This window comes from Hemiscyllium ocellatum, chromosome 10, assembly GCF_020745735.1.
Source record: "Hemiscyllium ocellatum isolate sHemOce1 chromosome 10, sHemOce1.pat.X.cur, whole genome shotgun sequence".
Classification (NCBI taxonomy): domain Eukaryota; kingdom Metazoa; phylum Chordata; class Chondrichthyes; order Orectolobiformes; family Hemiscylliidae; genus Hemiscyllium; species Hemiscyllium ocellatum.
In genome coordinates this window covers 81,290,444-81,304,246 of record NC_083410.1, presented here as the reverse complement: position 1 = coordinate 81,304,246, position 13,803 = coordinate 81,290,444, and the positions used below count along the sequence as shown (strand labels likewise).

The 13,803-nt window shown below is 40.7% G+C and overlaps 1 protein-coding gene across 1 annotated transcript in view; it reads left to right on the top strand.

Moving 5' to 3' along the window:
• The window catches only part of plg (plasminogen), an 85,706-nt gene extending 72,354 nt beyond the window's left edge, over positions 1-13,352 (top strand). The window contains exons 14-19 of the mRNA XM_060831140.1: positions 75-195; positions 1,275-1,349; positions 1,813-1,953; positions 3,721-3,827; positions 5,426-5,571; positions 13,188-13,352. Of these exons, the coding sequence (XP_060687123.1) occupies positions 75-195; positions 1,275-1,349; positions 1,813-1,953; positions 3,721-3,827; positions 5,426-5,571; positions 13,188-13,352 (755 nt within the window). The remainder of the gene's footprint in view (positions 1-74; positions 196-1,274; positions 1,350-1,812; positions 1,954-3,720; positions 3,828-5,425; positions 5,572-13,187) is intronic.
• The last annotated feature ends 451 nt before the right edge of the window (positions 13,353-13,803 follow it).

Sequence of the window (13,803 nt, the reverse complement as noted above, 5' to 3'; positions counted from 1 at the left end):
GCCTGAAAATGGTGGCAGGGATTGCAAGGTGTTCCACAAATAAAATAACTAATTGATCTTTTTTGTGATGCTAGGGCAACAAACTAATGAGTGTGGAGTATCTAGTGTTGAGCCCAAGAAATGTTTTGGAAGAATTATTGGTGGCTGTGTATCCAAACCACATTCCTGGCCTTGGCAAATTAGTCTTCGCACCTAGTAAGTGATTTCTTATAAATAAAGTCACACTGCCAACCAGTTTTATATGCTACAAACTTAAAAGCAGGCTGAGCATGTAAATACTGTGGCTACAAGAATAGATCTGGGCATTTGCTGTGAACATATCCCTGAATCCTCAAAGCCTTTTGTAAGGCAGAGGTTAGGAATGAGATGGAATGCTCCTCACTTGCCCAAATGAGTGCTGCTTCAACAATATTCAAAATGCTTGACATCATTCAGGGTCAAAGAGCCACTTGATTGGCACCCCATCATACAAACCTTCTACAACTGACAGTGTGGCAATAGTATGTATTTTCTAAAAGATACACCACAAAAACTGGAAAAAACTTCTTCAACAATACCTCCTGAACACCTGACCTCCACTGCCTGGAATGCCAAAAGCAGCAGATGCATTGAAATACCACCACATGCAAATTCCCTTTCACGCAACATAACATCCCCTGATTTGGAACTAAATGACCACTTCTTCACTGTTGCTGGGCCAAAGTCCTGAAACTCCTTATCAAACTAGCAACTTTGGGAGTATATTCATCTTGCAGACTGCACCTGTTTAGGAAGGTACCTCATGTCCACCTTCTCAAAAACATTTAGGAATGGCAGTATGTGCTGTCCGTGTCAGTGATCCCCACATTCCATGAACAAGTATAAACAAACATTGAAATGGCAGAGAAAAGTATGCAAATACTTGGAAACTTGGAGTAGGGTTAGAGAAGAAATACAAAAATGATAGCCTGCATGTGGGACTTGTGTTAAAGGGAGAAACCTGAGAAGCTAAGTTTGCTTTCTTTGGATAAAAGGATGTTACAAGGAGAAATAATAAATTTATTCAAAATGAAAATGTTGAAAGAACAGATGAATTGGTTCAACTTGCAGGAAAATCAGGTGAAGAAAGATCACAGCATTTTTTTAATATTTGGCAAAAAAAACTGGAAATGTGAAAAGACATTTTTTACGCATTGTACTATTTCTATTAATAGTACACGTTACCTCTGAATGTTATCATTACAAGTTTTCCAATCAATTAATATTATCATATTAAATTATCTTGTTTATCACAGTTATGGTTCTCACTTTTGTGGAGGAACTCTTATCGATGTCAATTGGGTGCTCACAGCCAAACACTGCATAGAAAAGTAAGAGAATGATCCATTGGATGCTTATAATCTTAACTCTTATTTTTACTGACGTACATTGAATCCTTGTTTAACAACACCTTAGTTTTAAAATTCTCAGTCTGATTTCCACATCCCTCCATACTCTAACCACACTCCACTACCACCTTCAGTAATAGTTGTGTATTGCCTAGCCTCCTGAATTTCCTTCCTAAACCTCTTCACCTAACTACTGGTTTCTCTTCCTTTAAAATGCTCCTTAAAATCTACCTTTGACCAAGCTTTTGGTGAAGTGTCTTAATATCACTTACTCAGTTACAAATTTCTGCAATCCTTCAACAATCGATAGGGCATGATTGTGTATATGTTTCAAAAATGCACTGCAGCAATTTGAAATTTGTTATGTTAAATACATAAATATTATCCTTGTAAAGATGATTGTGAAAAATACAGATTTTCAATTTAGTCATTGCATCCATTACAGAAACCCCAGACCTTCATACTACAAAGTTTACATTGGAATACACAGAGAATCTGCATCTGAATCATCAAAGCAGACAATTGATATTGACAAAATTGTTACTGAACCCAATCGTAATGACATTGCTTTATTAAAGCTTCGGAGGTATTCATTTTCAATTCTTTTTTATATTTGCCTTGACTTGTAATAAGTCAATTCCTCTTGCATTTGTTTTCATGCAGTTATTCCGAAGAATGACCCCTCAATGCATTAAGAGTCTTTGCAATCTTGTAAGATCAACACCCTTGCTTCTAAAGTATGATACATAGAATTGAAGCCATCTTAATTTGCCCTGAATTGACCCTCTCAACCACTCAATGTGAGCAAAATGGAACATCAAGAAATCTAGATTCAAATTTTACACCAGTGGAGGGAATAAGCACCAACACCTGCAAGTTTCCCTGCAAGCCACTCACCATCTTGACTTGGAAATATATTATCATTGCTCCACTGTTGCTGAGTCAAAATCCTGGAACTCCCTTCCTAATAAAATTGTGGAGGAAGTGAGGACTCCAGATGCTGAAGATCAGAGTCGAGAATATGTTGCTGGGAAAGCACAACAGGTCAGGCAGCATCCGAGAAGCAGGAGTGTCTATGTTTCGGGCAAACGCCCTTCATCATGCCCTTCCACTGTGCTTTCCCAGCACTCTCGACTAATAACATTGTGGGTCAACCCACAACAGATGGACTGTAGCAGTCCAAGAAGGCAGCTCACCACCACTTTCACAAGGGTAACATGGGATAGACAATAAATGCTGGCCAGCCAGTGAAGCCAACATCCCACAAATGAATAAATATGCCTTCACTTGGACAGCTGGTTCAGTAGCAAAGTAATGATCATTGGGCCTTTGATTGGTTTGAATAGGTTTTTTGCCCATCTCAGAAAACCACCAGCTGGGACGATACAGCAGTCACCAAAAAAGAGTGTTCAGTGATGTAATCCAAACTGAGATGATTCCAGGATCTTCATGGTGCCACAAAAGCGGATGGGATCAGGGGCGTATAAAGGAACCGCAATGAAGACAGAAGTCCCAATGGGGCATCTCCCCTCCTTCCCACTAAACCACCAGGTTTCACTTGGCACTGGTCTCTTAAATAGCCAGCTGATGCCTCTCCTGCTGCTGACAAAATTGCAGTGGGAAGTGGTGGCAGGCTGGTAACAGAATGCCTGTTAAACATTCTATTTTCATTAGCTTTCCCTTTTGGTATGGAAGCTTTAAATCAAGCACAATATCCACTGCAATTATTGTTCAGTGACATACTGATACTGGTGTCTGGACAGCCATTATGTTATGAAGCATATAATTCTGATGGATACCAACAAGGGAGCAGAGCTCACCACCTTCTTCAATTAGCTAGCACCAGAGCACCCCTTAGAGGTGTTATGCACACAAAGCCTTCCTACAGCTCTGCTAAGGATACAAAATCTGAACCAATTTCTTCACAGAACAGCTATATAATGAACAAAATGGAGAAACGTTGGCACAGCTGTCTGGAACTTGTGTCTGAAACAAAGCTCATCTTGAAAAGACAATTATTGTCATCCATTTCACTGGTCCAGTCTCTCTTTCATAAGACTGACTTTCTCCATCCCTTAGCGTAACACAGTTTCTGATACTTATAAAGCACTCAACATAATGTATAATAGGGCTGTATTTGAAATTTCTTTTTAAGGTCCTCTCCGCTGCAGCTAATCTAGTACCTTTAAAAACATACCTGACAATGTTAACTGAATGAAGCTATTCAGTATAGCATTGCCTATTGATGAATTATCCTTAGGTTGCAAGCTGAATTAAAAATGTATCATTAAAAAACCTATTTTATGCAAATTAAGTTAAAACAAAATGATTTGAAACACATTTTTCATTTTAGGCCAGCAGTTCTTTCTGACAAAGTTTCTTTGATCTGTTTACCAACAAAAGGCTACATAATATCAAGTGGAGCTGAGTGCTACGTTACAGGCTGGGGTGATACACAAGGTACACATTAAAGCAATAATTTCTCAAAGTAAAGTTAGACGTCCTTAATTATTTGGTTTTCCCTCTCCTCTCTTCTCCACTAATTTGTCTCCAGACTCCTCCATCTTTTCCTGTCGGCATTAATTTTGCAGTTGTTTATTGTTCCACGGATGCTGATAACATGGTTAGCTTGTTTGAGCCTAAGTGTCAAACAGGATGATGTGATGCATCTAGCATGAGAACAAAGATAGTTCGCATATTTCCCACTTCTTAAGGGTTAGCTTGCCTCTAACTTTCAGCTAGCACTGTTGTCTATCAGCCATGTGAAAAGGAGGCAAATGTATAGATCCCTTCCTGCAGCACGTTCTCTGTTATGTCTTCTCATGACGGATACATGGAAACTGGATATTTTGTATCCTAGGCTAAATCTTCAATGAGATGCAACTGTGGGATTAACAATGAGAGCAGGGAAATGGCAGATAACTTAAACCTTCCTGGTGAAGGATACTAACAAATACTCAAAGATAGCAGATGAACAAAGTAACAAGAGAAGTTCTCATATCAGTCTCTATCACAAGGGACAAAATATTGGACAAACTAATGGGACTGAGTGGCAAGGGTTTTAAAAGAAATATAGACATTGGTTGAAATATTTCAGAATTTGTTGGATTCCAGGAGGGTTCCAAAGGTTTGGAAACCTCTAAGATGGCATTCTTGTTCAAGAGGTGGGGGTGGGGTGGCGACAGAAAGCAGGAAACTATAGACTAATTAGTTGGTATTGATAAACATACTCTCTCCAATTTTCTTTAAAAACTAAACAACATTTTACTTTGGTCAATTTATAATCAACTAGTCTGTGACACTTGACTACTTAAGCTAAAATATTTTATAAAGCACAAATATTTCAGACTCCTAACTTTGGCATTTTTGAAGTTGCTTATTGCAAGAAAAATATGCATTATACTCATCACGCTTTAACATTGAGAATGTAATGCTAAGATTTTGACTCACATTTTGCTGCAGCAGTTAGATTGTAGACTGTATGTGTAATAGTTGTGGTGTACATTAAAAAAAGAATATTAAATTATGCACAGTAACACCTTTCAAAATCACCAGTCAACACAACCATAAGTTGCCCCTGCCATTGGCTATAGAGCTCATAGTGCTCCTGTATTCAAACTGCAGGAAAGTCAGCTAGGATCAGAATCAATCTTTGTGGTGGGTGGACGTAATGGTCTCTCAATGAAAAAGGAGCAGAAATAAGTGGAAGATGCTAAACCATTAATTTCTGCATTTTTCTGATGTGGAAATTTGAAAGGGGAAGTAACAATGGTCCTTATGAAAATGAAATCCAATTTTCATAGACCTTGAGCAACGGAATTTTTTCTCTAAGCCACTGCTTTATCTCTTCTGCTTTATGCCCAATTCTTTGAGCGAGCTTTTGTCACCTATTCTAATATCTCATTATGTGTCTTTGGTGTTCAATTTTATTTCATAATGCTCCAATGATGCATCGTAGAATATTTTAAAATGCTAAAAAGTACGTCATAATTACATAAATTGTTGTGATCATTCCTGGACATTAACTTTTTTTTCCCGCGTATCACATTTGCTTTTAGGAACTGGAGGCGCTGGGCTTTTAAAAGAAGCAGGTTTTCCAGTGATAGATAATAAAGTTTGCAATCGACCTGAATATTTGAATGGAAGAGTGAAATTCACTGAACTGTGTGCTGGTAATATTGAAGGTGCAGTGGACAGCTGCCAGGTATGTGATCATTCAGCTGGTTAAAAGCAATGAATGGGGAAGTCAATAATATGCAATTTATTTGGACACTCCTCAAATGGGAATAGAGATGGAAAAATAAACACACTGTTTTAATGTTAAAATTATCTTCAGAGTAAGGTGTCCATAATTTCACCATTGTCTTCTAACTTGTAGCTCCAAAATAGAAATATAGGAACAAGAGGTGGTCACTAAGTGTCTGCAGTTTGAGAAGAATTTGGGAAAATTGTATTTCAACTCCATTAACTACCTTTGCTCCATTTCCATTGATACCCTTACATTACATCGAGACAAATGCAAAATATTGCAGATGTTGGAAAATTGAAATACAAGTTAAAAAAAATTTGGAAATATTCTGCAGTTCTGGTAATATTTTGGGAAAAGAAACAAAAGTTAACAGATTTCAGGTCTGTCACCATTCATCAGTGCTAAGAAAAACTAGAAACCTGTACAGAAGTAGGAAAAGAGTGGAGAAGAGGAAAGAGCCAAAGGCAAAATCTGTGTTGTAATTGAGGATGATATAGTTAGAGGCATAGACATTATTCTGTGTGATAGGATCAAGATTCCCTGCTTGTTGCCTGCTAATGCTCGGTTCAGGATATCTCATCTGGGTTGCAGAGAAACTTGGAGTGGGAGGGTAAAGATCCAGTGGTCGTGGTACATGTAGGTACCAACGACATAGATAAAACTAGAGCAGAGGTTCTGCCAAGCGAGTATGAACACCTCGGAGCTAAATTGAAAAGCAGAACCAAAAAAGGTAATAGTCTCTGGATTACTACCTGAGCCATGAGCTAATTGGCACAGGGTCAATAAGATTAAGCAGGTAAATGCATGGCTCAAAGATTGGTGTGGGAGAAATGGGTTTAAATTCATGGACACTGGCACCAGTACTGGGGAAGAAAGGACCTGTTCTGGTGGGACGGTCTTCATCTGAACCGTGCAGGGACTGGAGTCTGAGTGAATAGCGTAAGTAAGGCTGCAGACAGGACTTTAAACTAAATAGGGGAGGGGTAGGTGGTTCAGTTATAGGGGAAATTAGAAAATCCAAATTACAGGAGAAGGTAAGAGTGCAGAACTCAGGAAAGGTTATTAAAATCTCCAGCACAGACACAAATAGGACAGTGTTTGGAAAGGATTAGCAAACAAACGTCAAGCACACTGGACAAGCAAATGACGATGAGAAGAAGGATGGTTAATACAGGACTGAAGGTGTTATATATGAATGCACGCAGGATAAAAAATAAGGTCAATGAGCATGTGGTGCAGTTCAAAATTGGCAGGTGTGATATGCTGGGCAAGACAGAGACAGGGTTGCAAGGGGGGATCAGGATTGGGAGCTGAATATTCAAGGATATACATCCTATCCAAAAGATAGGCAGGTGGGCAGAGGGGGTGGGTTTGCCTCATTAGTAAGGAATGAAATTAATTCAATTAAATCATCTACAGGGTCAGATCGTGTAGAATCTGTGTCGGTAAAATTGAGGAACTGCAAAGGTGAAAAAAAAACCCATAGTTGGAGTTCTGCACAGGCCTTCAAACAGTAGTTAGGAGCTGGGGTGCAAGATACATCAGGAGATAGAAAAGATGTGTAGGAAAAGCAAAGTCACAGTGATCATGGGGATTTCAATATGCAGGTGGACTGGGAAATTCGGCTGGTAATGGATTACAAGAAGTTGTGCAATGTCTACGAGATGGTGTTTTGGAGCAGCTTGTGGTGGAGCCCAGTAGGGAACAGGCAATATTGGATTTAATGTTGTGCAATGGGGCAGACTTGATCAAGGAGCTTAAGGTGAAGGGACCCTTAGGAGACAATGATCATCATACAATTAAATTTACTCTGCAATTTGAGAGGGGGAAGATAGAATCAGAGGTAACAGTATTACATCTGAATAAAGGCAACTACAGAGGCATGGGGGTAGAGCTAGGTGGAACTGACTGAGAGAGGAGCCGAGCAGGAAAAAAATGACATGAGTTTCTGGGAGTAATTCAGGAGACACAGCAGAGATTCATCCTGAGGAAAAAGAAGTATGGTACTGGGGGGATGAGGCAACCATGGCTGACTAGGGAAGTCAGGGATAGTGTAAAAGCAAAAGAAATAGCACATAATGTGGTGGAGAGCATTGGGAAACCAGAGGATTGGGAAGCTTACAAAGACCACCTGAGTACAAAAATAAAAGGAGGGAGAAGATTGAAAATAAGGGTAAGCTAGCCAGTAATATAAAGGAAGACTGTAAGAGTTTTCTTCTGATATATAAAGAGCAAAAAAGAGGCAAAAATGGGCAATGGACCACTGGAAAATGATGCTGGAAAGAAAGTAGTGGGGTGCAAAGAAATGGCTGAGGAACAGAACAATTACTTTACATCAGTCTTCACAGTGGAAGACATGAGTAGTATCCCAAAAATTTAAGTGAGTGAGGGGGCAGAGCTGAGTATAGTGGCTATCACCAAGGAGAAGGCGCTAGAAAAACTGAATGGCCTGAAGTTGGATAAATCGCCTGGACCAGATGGACTACGCCCCAGATTTCAAAGTGATATAGCTGAAGAGGTAGTGGAGGTGTTAGTGGTAATCTTTCATGAACCACTAGAATCAGAGAGGGTCCCAAAGGACTGGAAAATCACTAATGTGACACCCCTGTTTTAAAAGGGAGTAAGGCAAAAGATAGAAAATTACAGATCAATTAGCCTAAACTCAGTTGTGGGTAAGATTTTGGAGTTCATTGTGAAGGATGAGATTCCTGAATACTTGAAAGTGTATGGGTTTCATCAAGGGGAGGTCATGTCTGACAAATCTGCGAGAATCTTTTGAGAAGGTAAGGAATAGGTTAAGATATAAAAGAGACCTAAGGGGCAACTTTTTCACACACAGGGTGGTACATGTATGGAATGAGCTGCCAGAGGAAGTGGTGGAGGTTGGTACAATTACAGCATTTAAGAGGCATTTGGATGGGTACATGAATAGGAAGGGTTTGGAGGGATATGGGCCCGGTGCTGGCAAGTGGGACTAGATTGGGTTGGGATATCTGGTCCGAAGGGTCAGGTTGGACCGAAGGGTCTGTTTCCATGCTGTATATCTCTATGACTCTATGACTCTATCTATCTGGATTTCAAGAAGGTCATTGACAAGATGCCACACAGGAGGCTACTGAGTAAGATAAGGGTCCATGGTGTTAGAGGCAAGCTGTTAGCATGGATAGAAGCTTGGCTGTCTGGAAGAAAGCAGAGGGTGGGGATAAAAGGGTCCTTTTCAGAATGGCAGCTGGTGACAAGTGGTGTTTCGCAAGCATCAGTGTTGGGACCACAATTTTTGACTTTATGCATTAACGATTTAGATGAAGGAATGGAGGGCATCCTAGTGAAGTTTGCAGATGATACAAAGATGGGTAGAGGGACAGGTAGCATTGAGGAGGCGGGAGGCTGCAGAAGGATTTGGACAGGTTCGGAGAGTGGGCAAAGAGGTATCACATCATTGTGGGAAAGTATGAGGTCATGCACTTTGGCAGGAAGGATAGAGGCGTGAACTATTTTCTAAACAGGGAGAAAATTCAAACATCTGAAGTGCAAAGAGACTTGGGAGTTCTCGTCCAGGACTTTTTCAAAGTAAACTTAAGGGTTGAGTCAGTAGTTGGGAAGGCAAATGCAATGATGGCATTTATTTTGAGAGAACTTGAATATAAAAGCAGAGATGTACTTCTGAGGCTCTGGTCAGACCACATTTGCAGTGTAGTGCACAGTTTTGGGCCCCATACCTCAGGAAGGATGTATTGGCCCTGGAGCATGTTCAGAGGGGGTTCACAAGAATGGTCCCAGGAATGAAAACTTAACACATGAGCAATGTTTGATGACTCTGGGTTTATATTCAATGGAATCCAGAAGGTTGACGAGAGATCTAATTGAAACTTACAGAATATTGAACGTCTGGACAGAGTGGATGTTGGGAAAATGTTTCCATTGGTAATAGAGACTAGGACCCAAGGGCACAATGTTAGAGTAAAAGGAAAAATGGAATAGCAGTGAGGAGAAACCTCTTCAGTCAGAGAGTGGTTAATCTATGGAATTCACTGCCACAGAAGGCTGTGGAGGCCAGGTCATTGAGTATATTTAAGACTGAAATAGATAGGTTCTTGATTGTCAAGCGGAATGAAGGGTTACGGGGATATGGCGGGAGAATAGGGATGAGAAACTTATCAGCCACAATTGAATGGTGGAGAAGATTTGATGGGCTGAATGGCCTAACTTCTGCTCCTATGTCTTATAGTCTGAGTTGGGGTGAATGGCAAGAGGGGTGCTGGTACAAGACAAAAGGATGCAAATGGGACAGATAGAAGAAACGAAAGATGGATCAAGAGGAGAAGAGCAGAACAGTCACTACGACCATGTGCAGTTAAAAAAAAGACTGGCTATAATCTGATAATGTCCTAAGAATTCTAAGAACTGGATGCAGAGAAAATTGACTCCAAGCACAGAAAGGAGGGAGGGAGGGAAGAGGGATGACCAAAGGGGTTGTCAAATCTTTTTTAAGAAGGTGCAGCTACAGTGCAGAAGTTATTTGACACTGTTTCAAAAGAGCTTGACCTAAGCAGTTGACAGAATTGTCACCAATAAAGATTTGGATAAATGCCTGAAGAGAGAAAAAAAAACTGCATGCCTGCAGGAAAAGATCAGGTAAATGGAACTAGTTGACATTTCTTGCAATGAACTCAAAAGGCTGTAACTTCCTTACACGTTGAAACCATTCCAGGGCTATGATTTTCCCTTACCTCAGAAGTAGCAAGAGAGGTGTCAAGAAGGAGAATAAATGGGACCATTTAGACCTGATTTACTTCTTGCCCCTCAGCAATTGAGTGCTGGAATAAGAAACGAGAATGTAGTGCTGAAAAAGCAAAGCAGGTCAGGTAGCATCCGAGAGGCAGGAGAGTCGACATTTCGGGCTTTTGCTCCTCAGATGCTGACTGAGCTGCTGTGCTTTTCCAGCACCACACTCTCAACTCTAATCTCCAACATCTGCAGTCCTCACATCCACCTGCTGGAATAAGAAAGTTAACTAGGACTTTGACTCACCGACATTGAGGCCCTTAAGTGGTCATTTAAGGCATCAAATTGATAAGTCTCTCTCATCGGCCTCCCAGGTGGATGAGAAAGGTGGTTCATTTCACTGACCAGAAAACCATAGTGATCCAACTGACAGTTTAGGAGGGGTCTGTAATTGCCTAAATCTGGGGTCAAATTGAGGAACAAGTAGTGTGAGGATATCCACTGAAATTTATTCTTTGCCCTAGCCACCAACCCCACTGAGCCTTCTCTTCCCACAAGAAAACTTACCTTCTCACCACAATAGAACCAAAGGAATAGGCCTCAAACACCTTTACGGCCCAGAAGCTGCCAACCTGTTATTGGCTGGCAGCTTCACAGTGACAAGGCTTGCAATAGTCATTCTGACTTCCTTCCAGCTCTTCAAGTACTGATTGACAGATGATCAGGAGAGATATCTTACCAGTGGGGCTGGCGGGGTTGCTACTTAGCACACTCCAGTTTATAAAACAAGGCAGAACCTTACGGGGCATGAACAACTTGGGCTATGAAAAGATTTGTGGTAGAATTATATGAGAAGTCTGGTGACGTCTATCTCATAAACTCACTCCATCTTGTGTGTATCTGCTGAGCAGTATAGTGATTTGTTTCATTAGGCAGTGGTGAGTTGCTAATTACGGAGGATTATTATATTGTTGAACACTTTATTAAGACCACAGTTCACCTTATTAACATTCAGCATCCTATCTTACCAAACACACTGAACAAGATAGACATTGAGAACTCTCAACAGGTATGTTAGAATGGAGTTCTGGTGACTTCAGCTTACCACCTGCTCCAAAGGACATCCACATTGACCTCTCTGATGCACTTACAGTACACATCTGTACTTCAAAGCTGCATCAGCAAGTATGATTGCAATGGATGTGAGTGCTCAGGGACACTCACCCATCTCATGAACTGGACCAATCTGCATGTCAGGCTATTCACTTGCTATCATTTCACTGAATGATCATCTGTGTGATCACAGCATTCCTGTCTCATATTACCTTGCCTTTGTATACTCAACCCTTCAGCCAGAGATTGTAGGCTCATAGCACTGCTGTATTGCCTTGCAGCTGAACACAAACATAAAGACAGGAAAACCTGACATGGTTATCAGTAGTCATCGATCAAGTCAAAGGTGGTAGCCTGCTCTCAGGGAATCCAGGCTCAGTAAGTCAATGGCAGACTCGAATACCAGTTCAGGGGCTTGGACATGATCCATTAGCCATTCAGTATGGTCAGAGTCAGGATGCTTTCCACACACATTGTGAGAAGCCAAATATCAGGCAGCCCACTACTTGTCCTGACTCTTTTTGCCCAATTGCAGGCTGTTTTCCTCCTGAAATGAAAAAGAAGCATGTGCTACAACTGTTAAGGCAGGTGAGGAGGTGTACCAAGCAAGTGAGTAGGCAGCTCAGTGAGAAGTAGGGTTAGTGGTGCTGAGGTTTGGTGAAGCAAGATATTGCAGACAATTGTGAGAGTGGTTGAACAAGAGCTTGGTGGGAGGTGGGTAGAGTAGAAAGGTAGAGTCAGTGTAAGGTGTCAGAGAGAAAATGAAGGTACTTATCCTGCAGGAGTGGATAAAGTAACTAAATTTCTTCTCACCTTGCTGTGCATTCCTTCAGATTGCTGAGACTGCGCTGAGCTGAGTGGCAAAGTTGGACCACAGCTCACATTGGCTGTTACCATAGCTCCTCGGCTGGTCCTGGGGAAAGAGAATGTCCTTTGCACCACCTCACCCAACAGAACCTCCAGGTCCCTGCCCACAAAGCTGTATGTGAAATTTCCTTTGTCTGCCATGTTCAGGATTTATGTCAAGAACATTGCAAGCCAGCTTTGACTGACAGTATCTTTTAAAGATGCACCAGGGATGTCGGTCAATTCCATAATATCCTGGCAATGGCAAATTCTTCAAGGAACAATGCTTGCTAAGGTAGGGCTAGAATCAAACAAGGGGTTGCTAGAGGGGATGGGACAGTTAGTTAATAAGGCAAGTGTGGTAAGATATAGTGAGAAAACTCACCAGCCCTTGTGTGAAAAACTTTAATATTCGGACTCAATGAGCACTTACCCCAAACATATGTCAGAATGATATGCAATTATAGGAAGGTGGGATCACAGCAAGCTAGAAACAGAGTCCCCAACAGTCCAGTGTACAGGGGTTTCAATCTTACTGTGGCAGTTTTAATATTTGAATTTAACTTTTAAAACTCTGGAATTGTTGGATTGTTGTAATCACATCAACAAGTATGGTTCTTTATTGTTGTGATTTACTCAGTTGTCATGCATAAAGGCAGCACTTGCCTGGGCAAGCAGTGGTTAAGTAATAATGCCCACAGTGCAAAAATAAAAATCAATTGATAACTGCCCAACACTCAACTTTTTAAAAATTTGTAAACAGAGATGACTTTTATTCATCAAGCCAAAAGCCTATCAGCCATTTATCTGTATTAGTGCTACAAACAGATTAAAACGAGGACGTCTCCATTGTTGTCATTGATCCCTTGGTTGTGCTTTTCTTTCAGGGTGACAGTGGAGGTCCTTTGGTATGTCCAAACTCCAAAGGCCAATATGTTCTCCAAGGAGTAACATCTTGGGGGCTTGGTTGTGCAAGACCAATGAAGCCAGGAGTTTACGTTCGAGTTTCGCATTTTGTTGACTGGATTCAAAAAGTTATAGGAGGTGGTTAAGATACACTTAGCTGACAGCAATAATCAAAATTGCGTGTTTCCAGTGCATTTAGATTGTAAATTCCACCTGTGAATGATTAAATTCCTTCTCTGACACAATTATTGTTTTCATTTCATTGAGAAGACTTTTTAAAATTGTCATGATTTGGAGATGCTGGTGTTGGACTGAGGTGTACAAAGTTAAAAATCACACAACACCAGGTTATAGTCTAACAGGTTTAATTGGAAGCACACTAGCTTTTGGAGCGTCACTCCTTCATCAGGTGATAGTCACTTAACTTTAAAAATTGTTGCTAACACCAACCTAAAGGCTATCACTAGAGGCTGAATTAAATTGTTAATTTTTCCTGCTGTGTGAACAATGATTTATTTTGTCATTTAACCGTTAGCATTGAAATTATTTGCAAAACTGCAAAACTTTGCCAGTGGTAAGCAACTTGACTGAATGCAG